The 13312-nt window shown below is 39.4% G+C and overlaps 1 protein-coding gene across 1 annotated transcript in view; it reads right to left on the reverse strand.

Annotated features, from left to right (window-relative positions):
- Positions 1-13312, reverse strand: part of RSU1 (Ras suppressor protein 1) — a 308725-nt gene that overhangs the window by 161746 nt on the left and 133667 nt on the right. The window contains exon 7 of the mRNA XM_006872610.1: positions 6197-6329. Coding sequence (XP_006872672.1) covers positions 6197-6329 — 133 coding nt within the window. The remainder of the gene's footprint in view (positions 1-6196; positions 6330-13312) is intronic.

Consider the following 13312-nt stretch of genomic DNA (forward strand, 5'->3'; position numbering starts at 1 on the left):
ATAGAAAAGTAGTTAACTTTTATATACTAATCTTAGATCTTGAAGCCTTACTATAATCTCTTACTAGTTCTATACATTTTTTTGTTGATTCTTTGGGATTTTTTATGTTGATAATCATATTGTTGTTACATGCTGCCAAGTTGGTTCAAACTCATGTCAGGGTTTCTGAGGCTGGGAGCAGAAAGCTGCATCTGAACCCCTCAGAGTGGTCAGTGGGATTGAACAACTGACTTTGTAGTTAGCAGTTCAGTGCTTATCTGTGTTCCCCAGATAATCTAATTATTTACAAAGGCATTTTAATTTTTTTCTTCACAATCTATAAAATGTTATTTCCTTCTCTTGTCTAGGACCTCCAGTACATACATGTTGAATAAGCGTGGTGAAAGGAGACATACTTGTCTCATTCCTTATCTTAAAGGGAAATTACCTAGTCTCTCACCATTAAATATAATAGCTGTAGATTTTCCCTGTAGACATTCTTCAATAAAAGGTCTCCCTATTCTTCACATGCTGAGAGCTTTTATCATGAATGTGTTGACTTTTATCAAACATTTTTGTACATCTATTTAATTGAACCTTGATTAGTACAAGGGGATAAGTACAGGACTGCTGATGCCAGGGTCGGTGGTTCAAACCACCAGCTGCCCTCAGAAACCTTATATAGGGTCGCTATGGGTCAGAACCAACTCAATAGCACACAAAAGAGAAACAACAAGGAACAGAATGCATAGAATACTTTTAAAAATAAAAACAATCTTAGGGGAAAAAGGAGAATTGTTTTTCTGTCTTAATTTGAGCTTTATTCAGATGTATAGTAATGAAAAAGAAAATGTCCATTGTTCTGTATACTGATTGGCACTTCAGCGCTATGCAAAATACATTAACTGCTAAAAAGGTCCTGAAAATTTAACCCTCTTCTCTATCCTTCTGAAGATATTTATAAAACCATCAGCAAGTTCTGTGTATCCATTTATACTTCACCAGAAAATAATAAGGTTTACAGAGTTTTTGTTAGACCTAATTTCCTTCTGCAAAAGACTGTCTTAAAATAAATGGGATCACCTATTAGATTTGAAATATTCTAGCCTTTTGGTAGACTACATACATCTGTCAAATTATTTAAGGAACTTCTAGGCCACTGAATCAGCAGCTAGTAGAGGAGATAGCAGCTGTTTAATAAAGCTCATTTAAGTCTATTATAGTCCATAATAAGCCTGCACACACTGCAGAAACAAAGAAAACATTACTTAGCTTTAATTCTACAATTTGAAAAACAACAACAGGCAGATAGATAAAAGCAGTCTTCCTCACTAATCGAACAAGGTCATTTATTTCACAAGATTTCTAGTGAAGACAGATTTCCAGCACTTTTCTCATCATTGCCCACCACGTACTTTGTTAAAATATTCCCATTCACTCACATGAATAATAGTATGACCACTTTTCATGTAACCTTAAAACAAAACAAAACAAAACAAAACGCGTGCCTGTGGAACATTTCCCCAGAGGACAGAAAGCTACAAGGCAGGAAGCACTGTGGGGGGAAGCAGCCTGTGAGATATATTCCACCCTGGAAATGAGGCTTTTGGATTGCCTTGCTCTGCAAATTGCAGCCTTTACAAGGATGCCTGTTTTCCAAATGCCTCTTTCAACCAACACATTTCCAGCCTAACATTTGTCAAACCTCTTCTTTTGTTAAGAGTTAACTTGTCAGCTTTTCAAATGGCTTGCGGTTTCTATCCATCTTCTTTGATGGAAATGTGAAAAGTTCGAGTTACTCCCTTTCACAAAGAATCCTGTCAAGGATGGGAACTCCAATCTGACTGCCCCTCCTGAGGAAAATCTCCCTTCTGGAAACCTAACAAGTGGTGACTGTTGTTGTTGCTGTTAAGTGCCGTCGAGTCGGTTCTGACCCATAACGACCCTGTACAGGGTTTCCGAGGGTGTAAATCTTTACGGGAGTAGAAAGCCTCATCTTTCTCCCACGGAGCAGCTAGTAGTTTCGAACCGCTGACCTTAAGGTTCGCAGCCCAATTCGTAACCACTACGCTACCAGAGCTCCTCTATTCTATCATAATTCTGTCTCACAGGAATAAAAGAGGTCAAGCAAGGAGGTAACAACCATCAAATAAAGAGTTAAAGGGAGATGACACAACTCAACAACAGGCTAAAAGCGCTAAAGTGCTTGTACGGGCTGATGCTCAACCATGCACCGAGCCAATTCTTTTACCTTAACAGAGGAAATAACTTATAATGAACACTGCAATGACAGCAGTCAACACGTTGTTCCCATTGCTGAAACTACAATAAATGAACAAAGAGCAATCTTCACATGAGAAATGATGACAAGGACATGATTAATTAATGTCCACTATGTACTCATGAGAACAATCTCCCGGAAAACTATACCTCAAAATCCTACCAGATACACCTATCCACACCACCTCCTGCTTAAAGGCATAAGTTCACATCTTCATCAAGTTAAATGATCTCAAGGTATTTTAATTTTTCGTAAATACTGAAGTCTCTGTGCTATTCCAAACTCCTACGTCTGTGTCTCTTCATGAAGTCTGTTAAGGCCTGTGAATCACATAATCCATCATCTCTGCCTGTCGCAGGTTGAGACTCAGAAGGCCTCCAAGGACATGCTTAGAACATGAAGGTCACTGGGAAAGCTGACCAAAGATGTGAACACAAATGAACATTTCCTTAAGTTCTCTAAGGCTCACTGCTCTGCTTAGGGAGACAGAAAAAAGGAAGGTTTACTGGCATTATCAGTGCCAAAACAATTTAACATACATGTTCATGGTAGCTTAAACATTTTTTTTTAAGTGGAATTTTTTTTTGTGGGGGGCGGGGGGCGGAGGAAGGATATATATGACTTAAATAAAATCAAACAAATAAGTGAAGATCAGGAACTGTAGATTTTAGGATAGGAGATCTAAGAGCAAAGAACTGAATGGGAAGTTTATTTATTTATTTTAAATATGAGTTTAATGACTAAACTGACCTCCCTGGAGGCCACCACATGTACAAGCTTTTAAAAGTGGCCAAATATCTGCTTATTAGGATAGTATTTTTCTCAGTTAGGAAACTAAAAGTCCTCTACTTATGAAACGGCTGTTTAAAATATTAAAGAAGTTGGTTACTAATTATGTGACCATACACTAATAAACCCTGTAAAGGGTCGCTATGGGTCGGAACCGACTCGATGGCACTTAACCACAACAACAACACTAATAAATATTTATTCATATAAAAAAGGACTTGAAAAAAAAAAGACTAAGAGTTCAATTTAGCATCTTATTTCATGAATGTTATTTGTTTTGGGTTAGTGTGTGTGACAGCTGCTATATAAGAGGAGACCTGGTGACACAATGATTTAAACACTGGGTTGCTAACAAAGGATTGATGGTTCGATACCACCAACAGGAGAAAGATGCTCCTTGGAAACCCTAAGCAGTAATTCTACTCTGTCCTATAGGGATGTTATGAGTAGGAATTGACTTAGTGGTAAGGGGGTTGGTTTTTTTTTAATGTGACAATGGAAAAGGAGGTCAGAAAAACTGAACTAAATGAAGCGGCCTACATTCTTCTTCCTCCCAAGGAGGGCAGGAGGAGAGAATGGAAAGGGGAATTTATAAATGTGTCCCTACCCCAGCTCAGTCAAATGTATTCTTCTAGAAGCAACCAATAGGTACTGACTGGTCCCCATATGTTAATGACATAAGCTCTCAGAAGTATACTGTTTAGTGTGGCTTTAACTGTATAAAAGGTAATACAGTTCTCCATGAGGAAACCAAAGATGCAAAAAATAAGATAACAGGCAAATTACTGAGAGTATTCTAAATCTCAAAAACAGACGCTAATAAGCAGAGAGATAAGCACAAATACATCAATATGTTATTGATTAAAATGTGTCTTGTATTCAAATAGCCTATCAACTAACTCAATCAAAGTAACAAACTTCAACGATCAGAATCTTAACCAATTTCAAATGATTATAAACAGTTTATAATAGTATATTGGTTGGTTGGTTAAGTGGCGTCTGTTCTGACTCAGTGACCCTGTATAGTGTTTCTGAGCCTGTAAATCTTTATGGAAGCAGAAAGCTTCATCTCTCTCTCTCAGAAAAGCTGATAGTTTCAAACTGCTGACCTTGAGGTTAGCAGCCTGACTTGTAACCATTATGTTACCAGAGCTCCTTTTAAATAGTATATAGTGGCAATTATCTGTCTAATAATGATTTGGCAGTAATATAAAATCTACAAATTCACAATTCAGTCATTAAAAATGAAATTAAAATTAGGAGCATTTTCATATGCAGTGTATTCTAATTATTTGTCAATACACATATGGTTGGCAGGGGCTGGTAAAATTCCTTACACCCTGAAACACTGCAGAAGGCAAGAATAATTAGGGTTTAGGGGAAGTTTGGAGTTCTAATGTGATGCTATGGATTAATGCACTAGACTGCAAAGTCAGTTTGAACCACAAAGTCAGTGGTTCAAACTCAGCAGCCGCTCCTCGGAACAGGGTTGCTATATGCCAGAACTGACTTGATGGCACTTAACAACAACAAGTGATAGTTTGGACTCCTGGTATGATGCTGTAGGATCAGCACTGGACTGCAAACTACAAGGCCAGAAGTTCAAACAACTTAAACATTTGTGCCACCTAGGAGCCCAAACTATCCCTGGTGTTGTTAAGTGCTGTTGAGCCGATTCCGACTCATAGCAACCCTGTAGTAGGTTTCTGAGGTGCAGCTGGTGAGTTTGAACTGCTGACCATATAGTTTACAGTCCAGTGCTGGTCCACAGCACTACTCAGAAGTCCAAATGTTTAAGTACTAATCTAATAATTAAAAGGCTGGTGATTCAAAAACACCCAGAATTGCTGGTAATCTGCTACTGAAAGGTTACAGCCTTGCAAACCCTATGGAGCAGTTCTATTCTGCACACGTGGGGTCATTATAAGTCAGCATCTACTCAACAGCAACTATAATCAGATGTTGTTATTGTTGTTCAGTTGGTTCCAACTCATCAACCCTACATAGGGTTTCCAAGGACAGGCTGATAGATTTGAACCACTGACCTTTTTGGTTAGCAGTTTAGTGCTTATCCTCCAGCAGCACATCAGGACTCCTACACAGCAGGGGTAGTTTCCCACAATTCCCCTTAACTTGAACCTTGCAGTTCAAAGGGCTTTGCAGTCTGGCGCATTAACCCACAGCGCCACCCCAGGACTCCTACACAGCAGGGGTAGTTTCCCACAATTCCCCTTAACTTGAACTGAAGCTCTGGGGGATTTTGATGATAAGACTTTAAGTTAACCGATTCCTCTTCCTTTTTTTCTGTCTTTTCTTTGTCTCTTAGAGACATTATCATCTGATTACAATAAAAGCTTCCAAAGAATAAAATGATATGATCCTAGCATTCTCTACTGAGTTTATAAATAAACTGCTTAGTTAAGGAGTGCTAGTTTGTACATAACATTTGTATTTTTTTATGTTCAAAGAAGAAAAAAGTATGCTGTGATATTACTGGGACTGCTGAAGTTTCTTAGTTACATGAATATTAAACTAACTTTAACAGTTAAAGCTTTTCTAAACAAAATTCGTATGAATTCCATCCTACGTCAGTAAAAAAACAAACAAACTATAAATTTAGGATTATTATCATTGTCTTTTTTTTTTTTTTAATGTTTTATTGTGGATTATATGTTCGTTTACATGAGAGAACTTTAGTTTTACATTCATTCCATCATATATCATCTCATTGCCATGGTTCCAATCCCCTCCATGCATCATCAACCAACCAAAGGGTATATCCTAGAAGCCTGCCCCCTGCACTTTCCCCTCCCCCCCTTCCCCCCTGTTTTCGGCCCACAGTCCCTTTCCCTCTCTGGGTCCAAAGTCCCCAGCCACTTCATTACTCCACATCATCATCTCTGTCTCTATCTTAGGCATCTTTGTTTCTCTGGGTAGGGTCCCGCGCTTGGCTCTTCTCCATTTATGGTCCCAGATACCTCTGCTCCTAGCTTGTAGAATTAATACCTCCCTTCCTTTTTCCAAAATCACTGTCTTTTTAATAAAACATTTACTATGAGATAAGTTAACATGATTTTTTTTAATCACTTAATTATACAAATACTATGAAATACAGCTTACCATTTTAGAAAACTTTAGGCTACTTACTATTTGTATGTCTCAGAACGGATATATTCAAAAACATGGGACACGCCAAGCTGGAATTGGTCAGCAATTGGAGTAACCCAGGGATTGTTCTCCGCTTTGAATACTTGCTTCTGACCAGTTAAATCCAAGTTTCCTGAAAAGATGGAGGGAGGGGGAGAGAGATAAGTTAATGAAGGTCATTTTATTTCATTCAATACAGGTCAGGATGTTCTTCTCTAAGTACCTTCTGGGTCATCTGATTTTGTTTTTTCGTTCTTTAAGCTTTTTTGTGAATTGGGTTTACACAGCAGATGAGTTTTCCATTCAACAACTCACACACATTTAGTTTTATATCATTAACTGCTATCCTCACATATCCCACTTCCTCCCTGTATTTCCTGTTGGATTTCATACCTCAAGTCATTGGTCCACAATGTTAGGACAGTACCCTGGTCTAAGAAATTAAGAACAAAGGAAGGAAAAAAAGGAAGGGAATAAATAGGGAGAGAGGGAAAGGAGTGAAGGAGGTGAAAACCTGGATGAAATCTTTGCCAGTGTTCAGATTTTATTTTTCTAGGTATCTGCTATAGAGACTACAATGTTTAAGACTGACAGGAGTACTAATAATAAAATAAGCCCTTTCAGTACTGAAAATCTTTGTGGGCAGTGTGCATCACTGCTTGCTTAATCTGATCAGTCCCATATTTTAATGACTCAAAGTAACAAGAATGAAGGAAGGTAAGAATACTGCCCAAGTAAAAGCATTACTGCTTTACTCACAAACCATAAGCATACTTGAGAGTCAGCATTAAAGGAATTTCATTAACATAATAATGGTAGAAATTATCATTTGTGTAGTGCTTAATCAGTTGACAAATTGCCTTCTGAAAAGCATTTCATCATTTAATTCTGCAGGAACTCCTAAGGTCAGTTACTAGTATCACTTTACAGGTGAAGAAATTGAAACTTGGGGAAATTTAAGTAACATGCCCAAGATCAGAAAAATGTCAGTGTAGAGATATGAACCTAAGGATAGTATATGCTGACTCCAAATCATTTTCTTTCTATATTGCAAGATAAGGCAATTAAATTACAATGCACTCTAGATCAACCAAGGATGAGTTCATGAAAGTAGCATAAATAAGTCAGGAAGTACCACCTTATCTGATATCACCTCTGTTGATAATCAGTCCACTCCATCTACTCTGTGCACATGTATGCACAAAATGTTATTGCTAGGTGCCATCCAGTCAGTATTGACTCATGGTGACCCCATGCACAGCAGAACTTAACACTGCCTGATCCTGGGCCAACCTCACTACCGCTGCCACACTTAAGTCCATTGATGCTGCCACTTGGCCAATCCATCTCATTGGGGGTCTTCCTCTTTTTCTCTGACCCTCCACCTTACCAAACATGATAGCCTTCTCCAGCGACTGGTCCCTCCTGACAATATGTCCAAAGTATGAGAGACAAAGCCTGGCCATCCTGGCCTCCAAGGAGCATTCTGGCTGCACTTCTTCCAAAACAGACCTATTGGTGCTTTGGCACCCTATGGCACTTTCAACATTCTCCTCCAACACAACAACTCAAAAGCATCACTTTTCTATGGTCTTCCTTATTCACTGTCCAGCTTTCGCGTGCATGTGAGGTTACTGAAAACACCATGGCTTGGGTCAGGCACACTTTAGTCCTCAAGCTGAGATCCTTGCTCTTCAACACTTTAAAAATGTCTTGTGCAGCAGATTTGCCCAAAGCAATATGTCATTTGATTTCTTTACTGCTGCTTCCGTGAGTGTTGATAGTTGACAACTGACCCAAGAAGAATGAAGTCCTTGACAACTTCAATCTTTTCTCCCTTGATAAGAATGCATATGTATGGTGTATTTACAAATGAAAAACATAGGATGTGCAAGAACTTTCTATAACATGATCACCTATGATCCTGGTGTGGCGCTGCAGGATAAAGCACTGGACCACAAGGTCAGTTTGAACCATGAGGTAGGCAGTTCAAACTCACCAGCCACTCCTTGGAAACTCTACACAGGGTTGCTATGAATTGGAACCAACTCCAAGGCACTTAACAACAATCACCCGAGGAGTCCTGGTGTGGCGCTGTGGGATAAAGCACTGGACCACAAAGTCAGTATGATCCACGAGGTCGGTGGTTCAAACTCACCAGCCACTCCTTGGAAACCCTATACAGGGTCACTGTGAGTCACAACTGACTTGATGGCACTTTAACAGCAACAGCATGATCACCTCAGAGAACAGAGAAGTTAAGCAACAGATATGCATGGGGTTTTATTTGGCTGCAGACTCATTGAAGGTCTCTCCCTAAAAAAACCTTACTCAAGAAGTGAGTTTTCAAGGTCCTGGTTCACACCCCAAAAGTATTTGAACATAAACAAATACTACTACTAATAAAACAATTGTTGTTGAATTTACTCTGACTCATGGAAACCCCAGGTGTTTCAGAGGGAAACTGTGCTCTATTGGGTTTTCAGTGGCTCTGAGCTTTTGGTTCTTTCATTTGAGGTGCCTCTAGCAGAGTCTGACCACCATTCTGTTGGCTAATAGTTGAAAGCTTAACTATCTGTGTCAACCTGGGATGATACAGAGGTTTTCTACCATCTCTTTCCATAGATATAGTCAATGTGACTTTTGTGTATTCCATCTGGTGATGTCTATGTGTAGAGTCATCTTTTATGTTGTTTAAAAAAGGTGTCTTCAATGAAGAAGCCATTGGTCTTGCAAAATTCTATCATATTTCTATCACCAAGGCCATATTTTCCAACTAGTGATCCTCCCTTTTTGTCTCCAACCTTTGCGTTCCAATCACCAGTAGTTATCAATACATCTAGATTACATGTTTGACTAATTTCAAACTGAAGAAGTTGGTAGATTTCTTCAATCAGAGGGATGCAAATCAAAACACCAACAAAACAATGATCTCACCCCAGCATTAGCAGCACAGTTAAAAAAAATCCACACAGAAAACAAATGCTGCTGGTGGGAGGAGGAAATGGTGTAATCATTGCCGAAAATGGTATGGCAGTAGTGTGCCAGGAAGTCAGTTCCAACTCATAGCAACCTTGGGTAGCCAGGTGGGGAACCTTTTTTTCTGCCAAAATTTATAACATCATCCATGGGCCATATGAAAGTATTAACTTAAAAATTAGCCTGCTAGAGTTGGTCAAACATTTAATTCACTCACTCCTAGTGGGATGGCTAAAAATGTGGTTAACTTGGTAGGGCCGGATCAAATGATTTTGTGGGCCTTATGCTATGAGTCTTAACCAACTTCACAGCACTTAACAACAACAACAACGATACAACCCACAAGCCAGATGTTACCCACCCCTGCTGTGTAGGCTTTCCAAGGTTGTAAATCTTTATGGGAGCAGAAGCCTCTTCTTTCTCCCGCAGGGAAAATGGTATGGCATTCCTTAAGAAGATGTAAATAGAAATACTATATGGTGCAGCAATCCTACTACTCGGTTGTTGTTGTTATGTGCCGTGGAGTCGATTCCGACTCATAGTGACCCTACACAGGGTTTTCGAGGCTGTAAATCTTTACGGGAGCAGAATGCCTAATATCTTTCTCCCGCGGAACAGCTGGTAGTTTTGAACTGCTGACCCTGAAGTTCGCAGACCGATTCGTAACCACTACGCTACCAGATCAGCAACACACCCATGTTCCTCACATCACTATTTACAACATCAAAAAGATGGAAACCACTTGAATGTCCATAAATGGAAGAATGGATAACAAACTATGAAACAGTAGAATATTATGCATCATTAAAGAATAATGGTGAATCTCTGAAACACTTCATAACAGGGATGAACCTGGAGGACTTATTGCTGAGTGAAATAAAGTCAATCACAAATTTTGGGCAATATTGTTTTAAACCACTATTACAAAAAGTCATGATAAAGTTTTCACACTGAAAGACACGTTCTTTGATGATTACCAAGAATAGGTGGGGAAGAGAGGGCAAACTATCAACTAGAGAGAGGGGTTTGTGGTTGTTGCTTAGTGCCGACTCATAGCGACCCTGCATAAGGTTTACAAGGAGCGGGTGAGCTTGAACAGCTGATCATTGCAGTCCAGTGCATTAACCCGCAGCGCCACACTTGGGTGAAGGGGGAGGCAATACAACACTAAGAGAAAGATCAGCAAAATATAATAGAGGCAGGGGAAGAAACTAGGAGAAGTGCAAGAGTTAAAAGTTAAAAAAAAAAAAAATGAAGACCGAAAGACCAATATAAAAATGATTACAATTTCATAAAATGCTCTCAAAGAAAAGAGATATTACTAAATATTAACAGGGAAAAATGCATCACGGTCTTTGCAAAGCTACTTTAGAATTTATTGGTGTTAAGTACAAAATAAGCAGATACATTTCTCTCCAAGGCTGTCAATATTGTCAATGTCCTCATATTAATGGTTAAACATTATGTTAGCCAGATATTAAGTCATTTGGGTAATTAATGGATGTGATTCTGTAAACTATGAGTCAGAAAGCTGCCGAAAGCAAATGAAAATCTAAGAGTTGCCACTATTCTGCTTAGCTGGTTATCTTTCCTGGGTTTGATTTTGTTGATCATGGTCTGTCATTTATTTATTTATTTTCGTTTTTGTCTTTACTTGGAGAGAGAACTTTTAACTCTCCAAGAATGAAACTTAGTTTCTTGTTTAAATTTCTCTATAATCCTTACATCCTCTTAGATCTACTGTGCTGTACTTTATGGCCTCTTTTCCATACGTTTCCCTCTTTATTTTCTTTTTCCCATTTCTTAAAACTGAATATACAATTAATTCCTTGGGGAAAAAAAGTCATTCATTTAAAAACAAGTCTGTATTTCTACAGCATCATGTTTTATATGCATGTATATGTTGCCGACTGTTTCTAGGCAGGATTCCTTGGGGGTGGAGTTTAGGTTACTTCATTAGATTACTAACCAACAGGCTGGAAATGCAAGCTCACCCAAGGGTGCCTTGGGAGAAAGGCCAAGTGATCTACTTCTGAAAGATGGTAGTCATTGGATACTGCGACACATATGGAGTTGCTATGAGTAGGAATCGACTGGTGGGCATTGGTTTGAGTTGGTTCTTTAGGCTGGAAGCATGGTCGCTCAAAGATGGGCCTACAGACCAGGAAACAGTAACTATCGTGTCAAAATTAATTAAGAGTGTGGGGTGGGGGAAACTCTGGCAATAAGCAAACATCACTTAAAACACTGACCTAATAAATAATCTGTGCTCACATATTGTCATCTACTGCTTTCAAGCCTCGAGCCCTACTCACTGACACCAACATGGAGTTATCCATGGGGAAAAAAAGGAGACGTTTTGGGAAACTACTGTATTTCAAAAGAGATTATTTAAAAGTTGCTATGAAAAGGAAGTGAGATAATTCCTAAACAAAGGAATAGCTGTTAGTATCTAAAATGTCTTTCCTCCATGAATTCCCCAAATTGATTATCCTTCTTAGAAACAGTCTGAATTTTTAGTTGATAGGATTGTATGCGTTGAAAAGTATTCAAGCCTTCCCATCATTTACACATTATTGTTGTTGTTAAGTGCCATGGAGTCAGTTCCGACCCATAATGACCCTGTACAGGGTTTCTGAGGAGTGGCTGGTGAGCCTGAACTGCCGACCTTGCAGTTCAAATGGCTTTGCAGTCTGGCGCATAACCCACGGCACCACACCAGGACTCACTGTAGTTAAGTGCTGTCGAGTCAGTTCCGACCCATAGCGACCCTGTACAGGGTTTCCGAGGCTATAAATCTTTACAGAAGCAGAAAGCCTCATCTTTCTCCCGTGGAACTGCTGGGAGTTTTGAACTACTGACCTTGAGATTAGCAGCCCGATTCATAACCACTACACTACCAGAGCTCCTTTGGGTGGTGGTGGTGGTTATATGCCTTGGAGTTGGAACCGACTCATTTAATTCATCCAGATTGTTTTATTCTTATTATCAGATAGGGAACAAGGGAAAGAGTAGGCGGAGGAAGGAGCACAGAGCACTGTATTTCCAAGACCATCATTTAGTGTGAGAATGAAGTGGACCCAGGAGAAAAGGGTCACAGAAGGGAGGTAGAAAGATGCCAAAGACAAGTCTCAACTATTCAAATTTTGTCCAGGTACGACGTTGTACCAGACATGGGAAAGACTCATTTTTCCTTCTAGGCTCCCTCAGAAGCACCCATCTACGAAGGTCCAAGACTTTCATCAATAATCCAACAATACATCTACATGATAAGCAAAGGAGGACTGAATATCCTTGAACTTCCTATGGGAAAGGAGAGCCTGCCTTCTACCACCAACTATCTGTAAGCCCAAGTGGGAATACACACAGGCTGGAAAGTGCAGTATATTCAATCTAAGAAGTCTCTTGTTAATTTATTAAGAGTCTCTTACTAAATTTGCAGTCTTTTCAATGCTAATCCTCTGAAAACAATGTACTAAAGTCCTGTGGTCCCTAATTACCACACAGAGAAGACAGACCTAGGGGAACAATGCCAAGAAAGGTCAGCCAAGAACTCTGGGCCTTTTTATGTGATGCCTCTAACCCCCTAGAGATCTGTCAATCCCAAGTGATATTTCCATTTAGGTGCTGTCAGTGGAGACAGAAGATGCACACAGGATTGTTAATGACATCTGCTAACTGGAGCATGTGAGAGACCATGGATGCCAGTGAGACACACTTCCTTCAGGGAGAAGGAGTCCTATACTGACATCTATCAGATGGGTAAACAGAAAGGACCCCGAGCAATTCAGGAGCATTTTCATTTACATCTCTTCAAATCCATCTACACATTCTACATCTCCCTTAGCTCCCACCGCCTTCCACTCTACCTGTTTGTTTGTTTTAATATGAAACAATGATACTGAATCAAAGGTACAGGTGCTGTGGAACCTAATGGGAAAGAATGATTCAGGTTCACTGTGAGGGAAAAAACAACAACAACAAAAGCAATAGCTTCTTGTTTGCTGCTGTTCTGTCCTATAAACAAAGACCCATGAACACCATCTTAAAAAAAAAATCCATTACAAACCTTAAAGGAAGAAACTATTACAGATGACAAAGATGGAGACAGCACTAGCCAAACTGAGAACTGACTCT

Source organism: Chrysochloris asiatica, unplaced genomic scaffold (assembly GCF_000296735.1).
Source record: "Chrysochloris asiatica unplaced genomic scaffold, ChrAsi1.0 scaffold00206, whole genome shotgun sequence".
Taxonomy (NCBI): domain Eukaryota; kingdom Metazoa; phylum Chordata; class Mammalia; order Afrosoricida; family Chrysochloridae; genus Chrysochloris; species Chrysochloris asiatica.